Genomic DNA, 18952 nt, shown 5'->3' on the forward strand with positions numbered 1-18952 from the left:
ATTCTTCTCTAAGAGTTCTGGTAAATTGCCTGTCCGTCTTGGGGGAAGATCCCTCCTTCATGTGGGCACCCCTGAGGTTTCTTCGTTTTTTCCAGAATCCGGTTTTTTAGGAGTTTTTCCTTACCGCAAAGGGGGGTCTAAGGGCAGGGATGCCAGTATAGCTTAGTCAGTTTGTTAGTTCATTTTAGTATTTTCCTATTGAACTCTTTATATTCATGATCCTTTTGAGTTCATGTACTTCAAAGCCCATCGAGACGACTGTTGTTGTGATTTGGGGCTATTCAAACAAAATTGAATTGAATTAAAGCTGTTATACCAGTTTCAAGTCCCTGCAGAGGAAAGGTGAGTTCTAACATGTGGGATATTTTGACCAAAGCATGTCTCACATGTTTCCCCAACACCTCAAAACATGTCAACTTCTGAAAAAAGGGAATAGAATGCCATCCTTAACAATAGAAAACATGTTTTTGTCGTGCATCTGCTGTGCTTAGCTGCGGGACTTCTTGTACACTGTTTCAAATGCTAGTGTTTTTTTTAAGGCTCTAACCCCTGAGAGGGGAATAGTTGGCTTTGGACTGAGAAAAATGGCAGAAATGCACAACAACATATTCCATATTTGATGACATTTCAAGGAGACGTTGGTCTAAATCTAATGTATCATTTCTAGATTTATGGGAAAACGATTATAATTGTTTGTATATTTAAGTACAATTAAAATGTTGGCAGTAAAAGAAAAGTATCAATACTTGCCCAGTTTTTTTTAAACAAGGTTTTATTTATATTCAATTCGAATTAATTAAATTCAATTTTAATTTATATAGCCTGGTATTTGCATAATGAACATGAAATCATAATGAACATTAAGTCATAGGTAATGGCTAAACCAGTGCTCCTCAATTATTTTTTGCCAGCCCCCCCCCCCCTGTTTCGCGCTGAAAACAGCTGAAAACAAAATTGATTTATTTTACTCTCTAGTGATTTCAATTGTTCTAGATCCCTTCACTGAAATGTTTCCTCCAATATAAAGTACTTATCAAGTGGCAAAATAGGAAAAAGTCTTATTTTTCAATATACAAAGCCTTATTTTACTATTGGAGTTTATGCTGAAAGGTTGGAAGCACAACTGGCAGGTCCATGTCCTACTTTCTCCCTCTGAAGATGAACAGGCAGGAATAGAGACTGATGCATCATAATCGCTGTTTAGAGCGAGTCTCCACACCCTAAAGTAGGTTATAACACGCTTCAGATAAATAAACAGCTCATTAAGGACTGAGTCTCTGTTACTAAGCCTTCAAGGGAGTTCACAGCAGCACTGTGTCATTTACCTAGCAGATATATATCTTAGAAATTGAATTTGGCCCTGATAGAGCTGTGCTAGTCTGAATGCATCTCACTCTAAAAGTGTAATATCTGTGTACCTACAACAGCATTTAATGAACCTGTGAGGCACAAACTGTCATAAATTAATATTAATGTTTTTTTATTACTAGTTCCTTCATCTTTTGACATTTTGTAAAATTAGGTCAAAGCAAGTAATGGTCAAAATCCCCAGGTATTCCAAATGGAACAATTGTTCACTGTGTCATTTCTTATTCATTGTGTTACCTATGAGCTGTGTGCGTCCATCTCCAAGAGGGTAACGCTGGTAGCGAGGGACAGCAAATGGTGGCAACTTGTGGAAGAGAGGCTGCAGCAGCGGCTCCAGTCGGGAGGCTGAAGGATCCGAGGGGTAGAACAGGTTGAAGATCTGAGAACAGGCGGGACGAAGCTGACTCACTGAGGGTCAGAAAACAAAGGAGAACAGACCATGAGAATGGAAAGGAATCATGTTGTTTCTTTGAGGTGCAGCTGTAGTATATAATGCAAATTGTCCAGACTGTTCCAAGTAAAAGACCAGATAGATCATTTTGCACATTTTTAGGACTTTTTTGTACTTTAAAGTGCATTGCAGCCGCATCATGAAAGGGAAAGACACATTTTAAATTTCAGGTAGAGACTCTTAGTGTTTGCACTCACCAAATATTGTGTTGTTAAGTCAAATTCATTTTGCATTGAACATAAGAGATTAATGTTTTATAATAAAACACATAGAGTTCACCCTTAATGAAAATGTTTAAACAGATTTTTATGTTTGACTGAGTCTGACAGTTACCCTGGACCGCTGGCAGTACAGTCCGCCTCATGGCCAGCACGAGCCCCAGTGGGCAGCCCAGCAGGAAGCAGTCCGACACCTCAAAGTCAAAGCGGCCAGGGTTCAACACCAGACCGACGCTGCCGCCTCCACGCAGCTCCACACCCTCCTTCATCAAACTGGAGATTAGACATGGACATCACACACTCCACTGTAATTACAGTCATATCGTAATCCTTTTTTCTTCCCGCTGCTTTGAGCCATTAGAGCAAGAAATGTTTCAATGTAAGACGAGTTGATGGGAGGCTTGCTCCTAGATAAAAAAATAAATAAAAATCCAAGATGAATCTTTTCTTTTTAAAATGGGGCATTTTTTAATCCACAACTAGCCTTTATAATAAAGTAAAATACATTTTTTGGTAGAAGACACATCCCACTTAAGCAACTGGAGGTTTTGAGAGAAGTACAAAGATGTGTGTGGAAGATGCCTGCAGCCAACTGAAGTAACAAATAGTTCAGAAACTTAAAAACTGTCTTCAAGTTTGCAAACAGCAATGATTTGTCCACAGCTGGCAAAATGATTATAAATAGTTGATTTCAAAATAAAAACACAATTTACCTCTATTGCCTACAGGTATAAAGCAATCAAATAAACATTGCGCAGCATGAAGTACAAATAATACAGGATTTTAAACACCCACTCCGATGAAAATTGCGTTTTTGGGGCTTTTAACATGTTCTTGTGTCATTTTTCTCATGATGGAGGACATACATTAAGAAAAATTAAGCTTAAAATTGCATTTCTGAGTATTTCTTTATCTAAATTGTTATGAATCTAGAGGCAATGAAAAAATGCAGTTGGAAAAAGAGTCTATTTGTGACGTAGAAAATACGCCAGGCAGACTCCAAAGCTCTCAGCCATGGGAGGGGGTGGCCAGGGTTGGTCCATGCCAACGGTCCCACCCACAACTCAGAGTTTAACTCCTAATGAACGTCTGCCACTCTGCAGAAACTATGTCCTTGAAAACGACACAGGGGGTTCTTTTTTTATTTTGGCTACAAACAACATAATTAGATGGGGGGGGGGGGGGGGGGCGGTTTTAAAATGACTTAAAAATGATGGATGTGGGTCTTCAAGGTTAATCTGGAACACATGTCATTATTGTGTAGGCTGAAAGCAGGAAGGAGAATATCTGATTTTACAGAGTCAGACGTCGTCTTTCTCTGGTCTCATTCAAATGCTAGCAGGTCTGTTTTAACATTCTGGGGCTTCATTTCAGCGTGGCAACTTTATGACTCAGACTGAGCAGCTCTTCAATAGGCCTCTGGAGGCTGCATCATACTGACAGCTATTTGAACAGCAGAGCCGGTCACAGTCACATCCTCCTCTGCTGACTGACTGGATCCGTCTGTTCAACAATGGGCCAACATTTCCCCATTAAGTCCTACACATGGAAGAAGGATTAGCCAGCAGTCTCCAGCCATCTGTAAAAGCCAAATCAATACTGCATTGATTACGTTCTATTGCTATTTTGGCATTTGAGATCCATATGTATACCTATTTAAAGATTTGTACAAAGTGCTGTAGCAAAACATTCTGTCAAGTCTAAAAAAATTACTCCTTGGTGTGATTCACTTTTAGTTGTTGGAGAGACTCCGCATCGATTGTACAGAGGAGAACGACATAATGGATTTGATGGCAATTTTATCGTCATTTGGGAACAGGCTCTTCCCATTTTAACAATTTAATTAATGTTGACAAAAGTGCGCACTCTCAACATGCTTTTTAGACCCTGGTGAGGTAGAAATTTTGGTTCTCTTAAATGTCCATCTATCTTTCCCTTCAGGAAAGTGTCTGATGGCACAAATATGTTAATTATATATGAAAACTGTGCAGGCTAGCAGATCAAGGACATTCGCCTGACAGGCAGCCCAATCACATCCACCCAGACCATGGATGTAAGGACCACCACAGGGTACACCAGCTCCATAGAGCAGGAGGGCACAGGACCACGGAGAGCACGAGCCCCCAGCAAGAGAACAGCCCTCCAGCCGCACCAGGGGGCCCAGCACAACGCTCCACCCACTGGAGTTGAAAATTATTATCAAAAACTATTGCAGATTTTAGGAAAAACAGCTGCAACTTCAAATTTTTTGCGCCTCAATTATTACAAATTAATTCACACAAGATCGGGGAGGGACTGTATATCAATGCAGAGTATAGAGTTTTTCTCTTTTTTACATTTTGGGTTGCTGATGTGCCATGGGATGTTTTGTCAAGGGAAAAGTGTACTTTGGTTCGAAAAAGTGGAAACATCAGAACTGAGTAAATTCAGAACTGAGTGAATCACAGAGCTTGTGGGCCACAAACTGTAGTACCTACGTCACCACTGCAGGCTTTTTCCAACTGCATTTTTTGTCTGCTTCAGATTCACTTTGATTTGACTAGAGAAATACTGAGAAATTCGAATGTATTCTCAATTTCCTCAACATATCTCCTCCATCATATTAATATATGACTATTTTAGAAAACACCAAAAACACAATTTTCATTGGAAAGGCCCTTCAAATTAAACTTTGTGTTTCATAATGTCATGATTTGAAACTGTTGTCTTGTTTTGGTCCTTGTTCTGTCTTGTTTCTGTTTCCTGTTTTATTTTGAAAGTCTCCTGTCTTGTCTGTTTTCTTGAGTTTTACTTCCTTTGGTCCCCATCTGCCCTGATCGTGTTCACCTGTGTCTTGTCTGCCCTGTCTGTATTTAAGTCTTGTCTCTGCCTTCCTCCTGTGTTGGTCCATTAGTTATTCCTGTTCTGGTGTTCATGCCATGTCATGCCCTGTTCCTCGTTCCTTGTCCCTTGTCCCTCGCCACGCCACAGTGAGTTTTCGTTTGGGTTTTGTCATCCTGCTCTGCAGCGCTTTTTGTTTGTTCTTTTTGTGCATTAAAACCCACTAGCCCTGATCCTTGCCTCCTGCCTCTGCATCTGGGTCCAACCGGCTCTCGAGCCACCCCTCCACCGTGACACATAATCTGGGTTCTGTTTTTTTATTGTTACACCTGCATTATTTCTTTTATTCTACAGCGTTTTTGGTTGTTTGACATAACAAAATCTGGCTTTGCTTTTTTTCCAATATGATAAGTGGATCTGTTTCATTTTGTAGCAACCTATCTTTGTAAAATCCAAGACTATACACCGCCAAAGCCACAGAAAAGCCACCGCACAAGATAACTGCTGGAAACAAGAGACAAACAGCTAGTCTGATAGAAGGATTCGTGTCTTGAAAAAAGACATTTAAGCCCTCTGGGTGACTAGGATTATTTACACGGCCTCTCCCAGGTTTAATAAGGAGCGTGACAGGAAGTGAAAGGTGCTGTACCATGTGGCATTGTTGGTGATTGATGGTATCTACAGTGTTTCCAGACGATGCGGTGGTGTAAAAACAGCATGTGAACCATAAATCAAACCAATGTGTACTTGAAGCCAATAAATACAGCGGTCCTCCCTTGCCATCCTTGCCCAGCTGAATTCACCTGCAGTGCTGAGTCTCCTTCAGACTGTCTGGCACAGGCACAAACAAGCTATTTATAGTCCAGCTGAGACAGGTAGTCAAGTCGGGCAGTCAAGCTGCAAACATTGATGAAAGCTGGGGCAAGACCATAGATGACACTTTACAGCAAAACCTGGATGTCAGGCCACCTCAAAGCATCTGGGTCAATGTATAAATCTATAACATGCTCATTAGTTAGTGACAAATGCTTGTAAACGGCAGCAGACTCAGAGCGTCTGATACAGCTTCTTTGAATCTGATGCTGACAGGTGCACAGCTGCAGGAACAAGCCCAGGATTTCTGTCCTGAAAACAGCGTCATTGTATTATGACATCATAAAACCTAATTCATCTTGTATATAGCTTTTAATTTTCTAAGATTCAGACTTGACCTTTCACTCAATGAACCTTCCTGTTCATGTCTGTATGTGTGTCATTTTCGAATACAAAATGTGTGACGGAGGCGTTTGATTCTTGCATCTTGAACAAAGTATGATATTATGCATGAATTGTAGGAAAAATCTTGTGATCAGGACATAAGACAAAAAGAATCAGAGTGGTTGAATTTGGGTTTAAACTCCACCTGGAGAAAAAGTTTCGCTGTCCGCTGGAAGAGCTGTCTCCATCGAACGAGTCGCTCTGCTTTCGGCTGAGTGAAGGACCACCCTGGCCATTGTTGGGAGCAGAAATGTCGATGTTGCTCTTGCTCAGCCTTTTGCTGGAACTGAGGCCCCGACCGGAGACCTGCATCAGCCCGGAGCCATCCTGAGAGGGGAGGGAGAAAGAACAACTTGTAATGAAAGCTCCAGTCACGACCGTGGCTGCGTTGTGAAGGCGCATAATGTGAGGGGAGTTGATGATGTGTGTTCCCAGGTGAACTGTTAAGTGTGGGATGGAAAAAAATGTTTCAGTACGAGTGAATCTATTTGCTGTGAGCAGATCTGACTGGCAAAAATGGGTCGAGGAATGCTGGGTTCTGAAACATTTAACAGGGGGGAAAGGCACAAGCTGCTTTAGTATGACAAATAATGGTTATTATGCTACATGTTTACCACGTGGAATACTTTCACCTTTCTCTACTACAAGCTTGAAGTTGTATGAAAACAACAAGAGAGGCTTTAAAGCCCCACTCCAACTACTGGTATATATTAGCTGTATTGTAAAATTGTTCCCAGTGGTCCTTTCGTTATGGTTTTTTTTCTTTTTAACGGTGCGTTTTCGTCTCTCTTGATCCATTACAATTAAATTAAGAAATACTCAGAAATCCAGTTTTAATCGTAATCGTCTATATTTATGTCCTCCACCATGATAAAAAAGCGACAGAAAGATATTAAAATGTGGTTTTCATTGAAGCAACCACAATGTGTTGTCAACGACATTTTCACCCGTTTACATCCTCTCTAAAGCTACATTCACGCCGCCCGCGGCAACACATGTTGAAGTGCGTTTAAACTCTTGCATTCATGAGTCACTACACACGTTTTAAGTCAGTTTTCAGGGTAAAACAAAGTCAAACTAGTTGAACTTTGTTAGTGATGTATGGATGACATAAACTTTAATTCACAGAAGTCCAGCCAGAATCATACAGCAGCAAGTCTTTCATTTATCGAAGTAGAACTGTAACAGAAAAAGCCTGGAGCAAGATTTGTCAGGTTTGAGCCACTTCAACATTTTGCATCAAGTCTCTTCTAATTGTAGATGGCAGACATGCACTAGTGGCAAAAGAAAAAGAAGACGAAGGCCCTCCCTGCTTGTCCAGTGTGAAGACCAAGGGCTTTATGCATGTTAAAAAAACTCACGTTTAGCGAGTTCTTGCATGCGAGACACATGCCTGGAGTGTCCATAGCTTAATAGACCACAACTCTCCTGATAAATAGAAGGCACTTGGCAGGCATATCTGATTGTTCACTGGGATGTCTCAATCAAAGTAATTGGTGTGTTCTTTCATCATGACACACCCACAGACCTCTGAGTGTTCCTGTTGTGCTTTGACTGAAGCTCCTACCTTCAGGCTTTCTGTGCTGTTGTTCCTGCTGCTGTTGTTAGGACTGCCAGGCCTCGGCTGGTTGCTGAAGCACAAAGCGTCAAAGCACAGCACTCCACCCACACAGTCACCCATCAGGCAAACCTGCTTGGAAAGATTTCACAACTGTCTTCATGCTGTGCCTTTAGTCAGTGAAAGCATCGACAGATGACAGTATGAGAGTTCACTATACTGGGACAGGAAGGAAGGAAGGAAACAGGATGTTCTAGATCCATACACAGAAATCATTTTTGTCACAATGTTTTCTTGAGATTCTGGATAAAATTTAAGAAAGATTCTGCTTCCTTAAAGGTCTTAAGTGTGCAAAAAAATCCCTTATTATTTACTGAGCAAAAGAATGCCTAACTCCAGCAACTGACTTAAACTTTCTTCCAAAGGACTCAAAAAGAAGCTTTTAGGTGACTATCAGAACATCAAAAGTCAGAGCAGCTTTACTGTTTTTACTGAGTCAGGTGAATTGGGAGTTTGATGCCCACAGAGCCTACATCAATGGGTTTCACAAAACTTTTGAATTTATTTAAAGCCCCCTGCTGGTAAAAACATCTATAGTTAATGAATAAGATCAGGCATTTCCCAAAGACTATCTATGTTCCTCTGGGTGTCAGATTTTATGGGTTAGATTACTTCCATCAAAATTTAAGTTCAAACCTCAACAAATTCATTGCTGCTATACATTATTTTTTACTATTATTATCATTATTATTATCATGCAATTTTTAGACACATTGGTGCAGTTTTGTCATAAAAAAAGGCTGATGTGCCTTTTAGGGCTAATCAATCACTTCTCTTTTTCTTAGCTGACACTTTACAACAGCCTCATCACTCAAATACTTTTCAGTGTTCCAACTTTCCTTTGTCCTATCAGAGATTGATTTTCATGTTTCTCAACTGTTTTCCTATTAAGTAAAATGTGTTGCAAAAGTATTGTCCATTTGTAAAAATGATTTGTACCTATAATGAGAAATTTGTTCGACTTTGAAACGGTTTTGTAACTCTAGAAAAAAAAAATCCTAACAGAAATCTTGCATCTGATAGGCTGGTTCAGGCAAAGCACTGATTGGCTGATTCCACAGTTACAAAACAGTTTTACAGACACACAAATTTCTTTTTACAAGTACAAAACCTTTTTGCAGATGGACAATAATTTTAAAACAAATCTAACATCATTTTTCCAGCCAACATGAACTAGATAGGTGTTATTTATTTTTTGGGGAAAAACAACTGAGGCAATTAAATGTGTTTAATGAGCCAATCAAGATGAGTAAGGAGGTCATTTTGGGGTTTGTTGTGACTGAGTAATCAAGGTTTTACTGGCCAGCAGCTCTTAATCGTGTCTTCATGGTCTAGGAAATGCAGGGCTTTAAAAAAATGTAAGCCCCAGAAATGCTGCAGTTAATAGGAAAAAAATTAAGAAATAGACGGTTTCAGCAGTTCTGTTGTAATAGTAAATGCAAAGACAGCAGCTTTCATGACCTAAACTAAGCAAAAAAGACGGCCGAACTCTATTAGAACGGCTAAATTCAGCTCGTATTTTTTTCAGATCATTACCTCATTAGAAAATACAGCTTGCTATCAAGAGTCTCGAAGAGCAGCGCACAGCAGAGCAAAATGTAACAATAAAACTGTGAAGGCCTCTGACGAAATGAGCTCCCATAACTTTAGCAAATTACAAAGCTCACACATGAGCAATCTTTCCTTGGCCCCAAGACTACAATTCAATAACTCGGGACAAAGAGAGAGCTGATCCCTCTCTGCTCTGTCATAAACAGAAGAAATCACCACGGACCTGACCCGCGAAGCCCTGGCCATCTTCAGACTGCAGGAAGCTGCGATAAACCTGGTTGGCTCTGTCGATGACAGTTGCCACCGCATCCTGGTAGCGTGGAGACACAATGGCAAGGAGGGGGAGGGCAGCCAGGGGCAAGTGGTCCACACTGCTCGACACACAGCTTTCATCGTAGCTGTATGGGTTCAGGCTGGGGAGGAAACAAAGAAAGGAAGTTAGAATGCATGCATGATGGACAGTTTAAGAAATCAAATTAGACTTCATTTTCATAAGGCTTTCAACTTAGTCCAACCCTAAACCTCACTTTGATAGCATCTCTGTCTAACACCAGCCTCAAAGACTACAGAATGTTGGCAGATGATGCTCTTCATCTGATATGATGTGTACAGTGTGTGTGTACGTATGTGTGTAACAAAGTCAAGTGGCAAGATAAGAGGATAAACACCATTATGTCAAGGATTAAAAAACAAACAAGGGCCCGCAGAGCAGGAAAAGTTTATGCCTTATCGATCGGATATTGCTGTATGCTTGTGTACATCTCAGTACAAATGGACAACTAGAGAGGACACGTGACAGAAGACAATGAAACATGGCATTGCCCTGCCCTGTCTCCTTGGGCTGCCAGACACCCTGCAGCCATCCATCAAAAAGCCCCGATTGAAAGGAAGGAGCAAGAATGCAACATGGTGACAGAATTGTGTCACCCCCTTCACACAACAGGACACATCAGGGCAGCAAAAGAGTGGAAAAAAACAAACAATTATTCTGGAAATCCTAAATAGTAATGATTAAAATTAGCACTAATTTGAGTTTCCTCTTTTATTTAGAAGCGCGTACATAGTAGCCAGTAATGAATCAGCTTCTCTTATTATGGTTACAGGGGGGTGGGGGGGTGGATTAATGAGATGGGACACTCAAGGTAATTAGCTGTGAAAGTGCTCATATGTGAACTGGTGAACAATGTAGTCAGGCACGACGCTCGGCATGAAAAGAATGAAGATGCAGGGGGAGATAAGAGCTCCACTTCTCCGAGGAGAGATGTTTTTTTTTTATAGCAGGACAGAGACCGAGCACAGATGTTGTCTACCAACACTGATGACTGCATCACAGATAACAAAGAATTTAGATGGTGTGAAAGTGTTAATCCACCCTATACATTTGCTTTTGTACTTAATACTGCTCCAAGTTGCTCTCACTTAATAGGACCTTGCATAAAAACCATTGTATATGTATTATATGTATTGATTACTTGGGGACTCGAATGTCATTTTATTAAATTTGAACCTCAAATAAAGCATAACCAGTCAACCTGGCAGAGGTGCAGAAATCACATGCCCATGTCCTTGGTGCAGATGCGAAGGCAGGTTTGCACAGTGTATTTTTGAGCAAGACACTGACCTTTACATTTAGCAACATTTGTTCCATAGTTTGATAGAAAAGAGCTGTGGTTGATGAGAAAAATATTGTGCAACAGTGTGTGTACAGAAAAGTGTGGATTGTTTTCTCCCTTGGATTGCAGCTACCCAATCATGCACAGCTGCCATCTCAAAATGGGATTATAATTTGCCAAATCTGTATTAAGCTGCAGCAAATCAACTGTTAGATTAAGGATGAATGGCAAAAATTAAAAACGGCACACATACTATGAGGTCAAGGGTACAACAAAATATGGGTAATTTTGCTTTTGTCTGCCATTCAAACAGAATAGATCAAATCATGGATTTTAGTAGGGTAAATATATATTTCCTGACAGTGTTCTTTCAGGATTTCTAAATTCACTTAGTGCAGGTACAAGATATACTTTTATTTTCATCACTTGTGCCTTGCTGTGCCCAACACTCACACCTGAGAAAAAACAAGTTATACATATTTTTCAATATTGTTACAGTTTATATCTTAATAGGATACTGTAATGTAAACAGTACCTCATGATTACTTATGATAAATACTTTTTAAAGTGAGCAATAATCAAAAGCAGTTTTGAAACTGTGGATTTAACTAAAGCAGTATTTTACAGACCTGAAGTAAAGTTTTAAGTGGTTAAGGATCCACTCCGAAGAAAATCGGGTTTCAAACATGTTCTTGTGGCATTTCTCTAAAGAAATAAGGAAATTAAGCTTAAGGAGCCCATGTCATGGTTTTCTTAGGCCTCTCGGAGTAAACTATTCCCAATATTCGTAGTAGTAGATTTAGGGGCTGTCATCTGGACTTAGTTTTTAAAGTTAGAAGACGTTTCACCTCTTATCCAAAAGGATTTGTCAATTCTGAGGCTTTGTCAGGCTTTATCAGAATTGACAAAGCCTTTTGGATTAGAGGTGAAACACCTAACTTTAAAAACTAAGTCCAGATGACAACCCCTAAACCTACTACTATCATGGAATCAACCTGGATGAATGAGTCTTCATCGGCATATTACCAATATTATAATAATACACATGGGCACACTGAAGAATGCATTTTTAATGAAATGAGTTGTTGTGACAGTTCATTTTCCTACCCGAAAGTAAGACGACTCGATCTCTGAGGCAATGGCTGTCACCCCTTGTGGGTGCAGCCCATTTCATGACATCAACCTGGAGTCTGCCTTGGCAGCGTGTCTGTGTTTCGCCCACGAAAACAAACATTATCCGAAATTTTAAAAAGATGGATGTGCATATGGTGCACATAAAAAGGACAGAATTTTTGTAAAATACTGCTAGGTCTGCGGAGAAAGTGTGTGTGTGTGTTTGTGTGTTAGTCTGGGGGCGGTGCTGGCAGCACAGTGTCCTCCTGGAAGTGGCTGTTTCTCACTGTGAGAACCCTTTCGTATTATTGAGTGATTGGGAGGGGCAAGTGTTCAGAGCGCAGGTATTTTATTTTTATTTTATTATTTTATTTTTAAAAGCTCAAAAAGCTGATTTTTTTGGCCGTTTCTAAGTGATCCTTTCTTTGCGTTGTTAATCAGAAGCAGATGAAAAATAACGTTTGAAAAAGAGCCTAATTTTTAGGTAGAAAACTCGCTCGCCAGCCACAAGCTCCCTGCATAACTCAGTTCTGATACATTCACTTTTAGCTCCACATACGTATTTTAATTTCCATCACCGGCTGGCATCTCGTTCAAAACTGTACAGGTGGATCGCTTCAACATTGTCCCCTTTTTCTGTTTTGTTGCACTAGTAATGCTCATGGGAGACGCCGTAAACAGATGGTTGGCAGGAAGTAGGGGCGGGCTAACTCTATGCAAATAATGACAACTCAGAGATGAATTTCTTATGAACTCCTGTCGATCTGAAGAAATTATGTCCCCAAAAAAAGACACATTTTTGGATTCTGGCTAAAAATTGACATGATCATCATAAAAGAGCATTGTACATTTTTTTAAATATCAAAATATGATCAGAGTAGGACTTTCAAAACAAAAACACTTTTGTTACACGTTTTCTGCAGCTCTGATTTATCCTGTTATGTCCTTTTAATAAACTTTCAGAGAGCAAATATGTTTATCTGTCAAAACATGTGAGATCATTTTGTTCTGGAAATCGAACAACATTGTCTATTTGTAGCTCTAATGGCTCTAAACACTAGACACTGTTAGCTCTAAACACGGCTTACAGTGTTTGGAAATAATAAGCAAACTTGATAAACTCCTACCAGTACATGAGAATTGTGTCACTGGAAGACTTTTATCCTTTGGAAATAAGGTGAAAAACCATAAAAATTTTATAACCAATAATTTTAAAACAATGCAGCTTTGGGGAAGCCACACTGCAAGTGTTTCCTTGCATACTAGTTATATTTTTGTAGGTCACATTTACTTAGTTTCCTAAAGAGTAATTATTTAAACTAATATCCATTAAAAAAGACATACTTTTAGCTACCGGTGCTTATTTTTATTTATCATTGCCTATATTTGTAGAGATAAGAAAAAAAGGATCCTGAGGGTTTAATTAAAGCTCACAGGGAAGAAAATTGATTGCTACACTTCCAGCGAAACAGTATTCAGCAGCACTTGTTTGGCGTAAAGAAGATAAAGCCTGATTCACTATCATCACTTCCGCACCATAGAAACAGTTCTGTGTCAGATAGCAGTTATTTACATCAGCTACTTCTTTAGATGGGAGCGCTTCTTTACTTTACCCATTCTGCTTGAGTCAAAGAAAAATATATATTTTTCTACCATATTGTTTTCCCCTTTGCTCGTAAAAGCAATACAAAAACACTAAGAGTAGGACTGATGAAAAAGCAGAGAAGGCACTCGATTAAATTACAAAAAGCTTTACTTGAGAGGCATGGTGGAGAGTTCAAAGTAAGGAGAGGATTTCTTTAAAAATTCATAAAAATCACTTGTTTTCATGTCTTTCTGAAAGGAATGGAGTTTTCTTCAGGTGCTGCATGTTCCCTATCTTCAAATTACAAGTAGCTTTAAATGCAGCTTCCACTTCATCGCTTTTAGCACACAGCCACAAGAAGTGGTAACAAAAAATGAAGAAGAAAAAGAACTTCTTTATGCATCACATAATTCAGTTTGAGTAATAAAAACAAAGTGGTGAACCCTGTTTCTGTGACCTTTCTATGACATTTCTATGTCATTTTCAGCACAAATAACCTAACTTTTCTGAAGACACAGAGCATGTTTGTAAATGACCAGAACAATACCTGTTTTACTTATGACTAATAGTAGATACAGATCTTGATTGGGAAAACAAAGCAGAAGTAATGTGAGAAGTTGGGATCAAAAAAAGCAACAGCTTTGACGTTTATTGATAGATTTTCATTTTTTCAGTTATTTAATGAAAAGTGAAAAATCTGTTTTATTGCAACAGTGCTGCACAGCAGACATTTTCTATACTACTTGAATAAAAAAAAAGTATCTTGGTATCAAATGTCTTTTCTGGATTATCAGACCTGATGCATTTAACTATCCTCTTTTACTAGAAAGCACACAGGGCAACATAGCACATAATGTCAACCTACACAAGGGAAAAAGAACAGCGATAAAATTAAAAATTCTGCAACAGATTAACTATATTTTCCCAGATTAACTATGTTTAATCAACGGATGGAAGTTAGAAAACAGAGGGGAAAAAAGCAGCAACTACAGACCTTAGACTCAGAGAAGGTTTTGTTTTGTGGACAAAAGTAATAGTTTGTCAGTGTGGCTTAAAAAGCAGCAACTTGCAGTATCTCACAAAAAAAAATGTGGCATGCCATAACTGTCACAGTTTGACCTGACTTTGTTATTACACACCGTCAGCTCTCTATACACACGTATTCAAGAATTTCTAACAAACTTCCTGTTGCTTTTAAAAATCAGCTAAATGAATCACCATCTATTTACTATAATTTGGATTTTTTTTTTGGGGGGGGGGGGGGGGTGTTCATTGCAGGAGAAACACTGTCCTGCCAGGTGCAGTTTGTTCTATAATCAAGAGCTCAACATGCGCTCCACCCTGACTTTTCCAATCTGTCAAATCTTGTGCTTTGAGTGGAGTGGCAATACTGGAAAAAGAAAGCCCTCAATAGGTTACGCTTTAACATACATGAATGCTCTCCCTTTCTGCAATAATTTTGCCGTTTATGCTCTCAAGAGTCATTGGTTAAACGACCAATCAAAGCTCCATCACCAGTAACCCATGCCAACCTTGTTTCCACAGCAACCCGATGCAGATGTGTTGGTGATACCTGGAGAGACGTGTGCTGCCTTGCCAGACAAAACCAAAGGTTAGTTGGGGGGAAAAAAAGCAGAAGTTGATTGATTTCCAGCCAGGAAATTTCCACATCTGCTTCATCCTGACCTTATTGGAGAACACCAAACATTAACCAAAAGAAATAAATAAAAAAATTAAAAAAAGGAAAACACCAACCTGTAAACATTAAATGGGCGCCAGAAAAAATCTGCTGTTCATTGACAAAAGTATAAGAATCAACTAGGACAGTGAGAGTTGTTTGATTAGATCAGTAAAGCTTTATTAGAAGTAGAAAAATGCTAAACCTCTAGCTTTGTAAACCACACTCACCATCTGAGCATTTTCGTCAGAGTTTTCACTCCTAGGTGTCTTCAACTGAATTAAATGATCTTAATGAAAAAAACTGGAGGAGTTTGTATCCAGGATGCTCTGATGGTGCAAAATCATTCTCTCAAGAGTTTGTTTTCATCTTTCAAAACACTCTTTGTAGGTAATAAACCATTTTTAAACAGATTAGTCATATTTTGCATAAATTCTTAGCTCCTGGAAATATTTTTCCCACTATCACATGATGTTGATTTTCTCAGTAAGTAAAATAAAAATATAGATGTGGGTGTATTACACAAAAAAACACCAAAAAAAAACTGGTCACTTCTTAATTTAATAAGCGTTAATTTATTGAGCCTTGAATCTGAGAGCAAAGAAGCTCCTAAATCTTAGATGTGCAACTGTGAGTTCACTCCATGCTCGGAAATTATTCTTGCTTGGTCTTATTAGTCTTGTTTACAGCTGCTGCTTTCATAAACTCCCCAAAATCTACACTTGTTCAACAAGGCCTCCAAAAACATGCTGGTAAAAAAAAGGGAGATAATTGATATTCCAAACACAGCTCGCCTTCAGGCTGGGCTCACAAGTCACTGGACAAGAGTAGAGGCTCAGCACCTGCTGCACCGCTCAGCAAATGTCAGGTGAGCCTCTTGTTATTTGCTCTGCATAATTGCCTAATTATGCAGGCACTTGTTAGTGTCATTAGCAAAGAGCAGCCCCTGTTTTTACAATCACGGGAGTGCACACCATTTTATTGTGTTCAAGTATTTGTGCTCAGGAGCCAAAAAAATCTTCCCTGGTTCATTTGAGGTTGTATGGAATTTAAAGTCTTAATGAATTTTGACTTATGAATTACTGTTTTCTAAAAGTCATTTGAAAGGACTGCTCTAACAAACTGTTGACATCCCATCACATATTTTAGAGCTTAAATTAACCTTAAAACCATCTTTAAATTCCATGTTCCCTAGTAAAAACTAGTGGGCGTGTCATCAGGCAAATCAGTTTGACAGATGGCGCTTTATGGTCTGAATTTTACAAAGCAGTAAAATTATTTTTTTTAAAGTAACACATGATCGTAAGAATTGTACAAAAAAATTTTTTAGAAATAATAGAATAGAAATAAATGGATTCGATTTATCTGCACTTTTCCAGATGCTCAAAGCGCTTATATTATGTCCATTATTCATTCCCTACTCATTCATTCTTGGTGATGGTAAGCTACTGATGTAGCCACAGCTGCCCTGGGGCAGACTGACAGAGGGATGGCTGCCAGTATGCACCTCGGCCCCTCTGACCATCACCAGGACATTCATACACATTCATACACCAGTGGAGCCACACTGGAGGCAGGGAGGGTGAGGTGTCTGCTGGGAGGGTGGGTGAAGTGTCTTGCCTAGGGACACAACGACAGTTGACTGGGGCGATCAAACCGCCGACCCTTCAATCATTGGCTGACCTGCTCAACCGCCTGAGCCACTGCCGCCCTATAAAGACATTTCATTCGAAGTGACAGCACGAGCCGAACACCGCCATCATGAGTCTGCCCTCATTATTTTAAGAGAAGACTCATTTGTTTCCTACAGGTATATCGCGCCATTTTTCATGATGCTTGTACTTTGTCTCAACCAGGATTTAACCGTTGTTCTCGAGAAAAAAGACAGAAAAGGCTTCAGGTGTAGCTCAGTTTCTGATCGAGACGTACAGCTTCATCTTTGAAGTCTCTTTACCTGTGATTACTTTGTTAATTTTTTCAAGAGACACTGTCAGGCCTACTCGATGACAGCTGAGAGCACTGTACTTATAATTCCTTTTCTATACTGAGAGGTGGTCAGAGGTTTTTGTAGGGATGTGGTGATGAAGGGAGCCATTAACAGAGCGGTGCAGATCAAGCAGAGTGAGCCGATTAAACCCTCAATCAGCTGCATCTCTGGCTACATAACCTTGAGATTTAATCTGTAATACTGCCCCTGCAGTTTCATTTTGCCTTATAATAGCAAAGTGAAACTGTCAGATACTTTACCTAATTGCTATACCTGCTTCATAATGACTGGCTTAGAGCTGTTCAGTGTATACCCAATTAACATGAACAGCAGCAGCATTCTACTGACTCTTCCTAATTTAAGAAAGGGGCCTTGAATAAGTAGTGGCATGTTCCCAGCCACCAACATTCGAAATAATGAGCCCCTGCCTCCTGAACAGAGGTCAGTCGCTGTGGTAACGAGATGGAAACCTGCCGGAGTAAAACGACAAAATATTCCGTTAAAGATACAGGTGCACTTTCCGAGTGTACTTTCTCTGCTTTTGCTCAGACGTTTGCTGAAACATGCATTTCTCTCCTCACTGTAACAGCATTAGAGGACCATTCTCAACTTTGTCTGTTGTTGCTAATTGGACAGTGTAAATGTTGACTACTGTAACAGTGTCATTATAGGACTACCAAAAAAGAAAATCAATCAAAAAACTGCAACTTCTACAGAAATCTGCGGCTCGGGTTCTCACCACAACCCAAAAAAGTAGACCGCCTCAGTCCAGTTCTGAGATCTATACATTGGCGGCCTGTTTGCCAGAGATTGACTTTAAAGGCCCACTCTGATCATCTGTTTAGATATTTATTTATTTATCTATTTATTCATTTATAAGCATTTCCAATAGTCTTAAAAAAATGTTGTTTTCTGGGACATAGTTTCTGCAGAGCGGCATGGGTTCATTAGAAATTGGCCACTTAATGGTGGGCGGGACGGTCGGCGCAGAGCAACCCTGCCCCCCCCATTTCTGTTGCTGAGTGCTTTTATTGATGTTAGTGTTTACAACCTCGACTTACAACCTCTTGCATCCCCAACTAATTTGCGTAACAAAAATGACGAGCAGTATTGGAGCTATGCGGCTTTACAGTTTGGAGAAAGATGCCAGCTCGGGCAAGGAAGACGAAGACGTACATGGATCGAGTCGTCTGCAAGTGGATGCATCAGAATGGAGCGGAGCAGGGAGCTTGTGGCCAATTGTATTTCCTACGTAACAAATATGATCTTTTTCTGTAACTGCATTTTTTTGTCTGCTCCTGATTACCAACCATTTAAATAGAGAAATGGTCAGAAATTGATTTTATGCTTAGTTTTCTCTCTACATGTCTTCCATCATCAGAATATGTCAGAAAAATTAATTTAATTTGACTTTTTCTTTTGTCTTATTTTTTTTAATCATTATTATAATATATTTATTAGATAGTTGATAGTTGATGAAAAGCCCTTTGAATTGTCCTTGTACATTAACTTGCTTTGCCTTGCCTAAGTTTGACGATTACATGGTGTCTTCTGTATCATTAGTAAAACAGAAATAAAGTGAAGCAGGGCAAAAGAAAGAGAGACTTGCTTTATGTGGGGTTTCACTGGACTTTAGATTTTAAAAAGCAGCAATAAGTGAAAGCTGCTATAATTGTGTGAGACTCTGTCTCTT

At 39.5% G+C, this 18952-nt stretch overlaps 1 protein-coding gene across 8 annotated transcripts in view; it reads right to left on the reverse strand.

Moving 5' to 3' along the window:
* pitpnm3 (PITPNM family member 3) overlaps positions 1-18952 on the reverse strand; it is a 125167-nt gene that overhangs the window by 27136 nt on the left and 79079 nt on the right. For all 8 annotated transcript variants that reach the window (XM_023961426.2, XM_078929756.1, XM_023961427.2 and 5 more), the window contains 5 exons: positions 9507-9696; positions 7682-7804; positions 6260-6441; positions 2153-2310; positions 1606-1776 (listed from right to left, as the gene is read on the reverse strand). In XM_023961426.2, the coding sequence (XP_023817194.1) occupies positions 1606-1776; positions 2153-2310; positions 6260-6441; positions 7682-7804; positions 9507-9696 (824 nt within the window). The remainder of the gene's footprint in view (positions 1-1605; positions 1777-2152; positions 2311-6259; positions 6442-7681; positions 7805-9506; positions 9697-18952) is intronic.

Source organism: Oryzias latipes, chromosome 13 (assembly GCF_053564925.1).
Source record: "Oryzias latipes strain Hd-rR chromosome 13, Olatipes_Hd-rR_3.1".
Classification (NCBI taxonomy): domain Eukaryota; kingdom Metazoa; phylum Chordata; class Actinopteri; order Beloniformes; family Adrianichthyidae; genus Oryzias; species Oryzias latipes.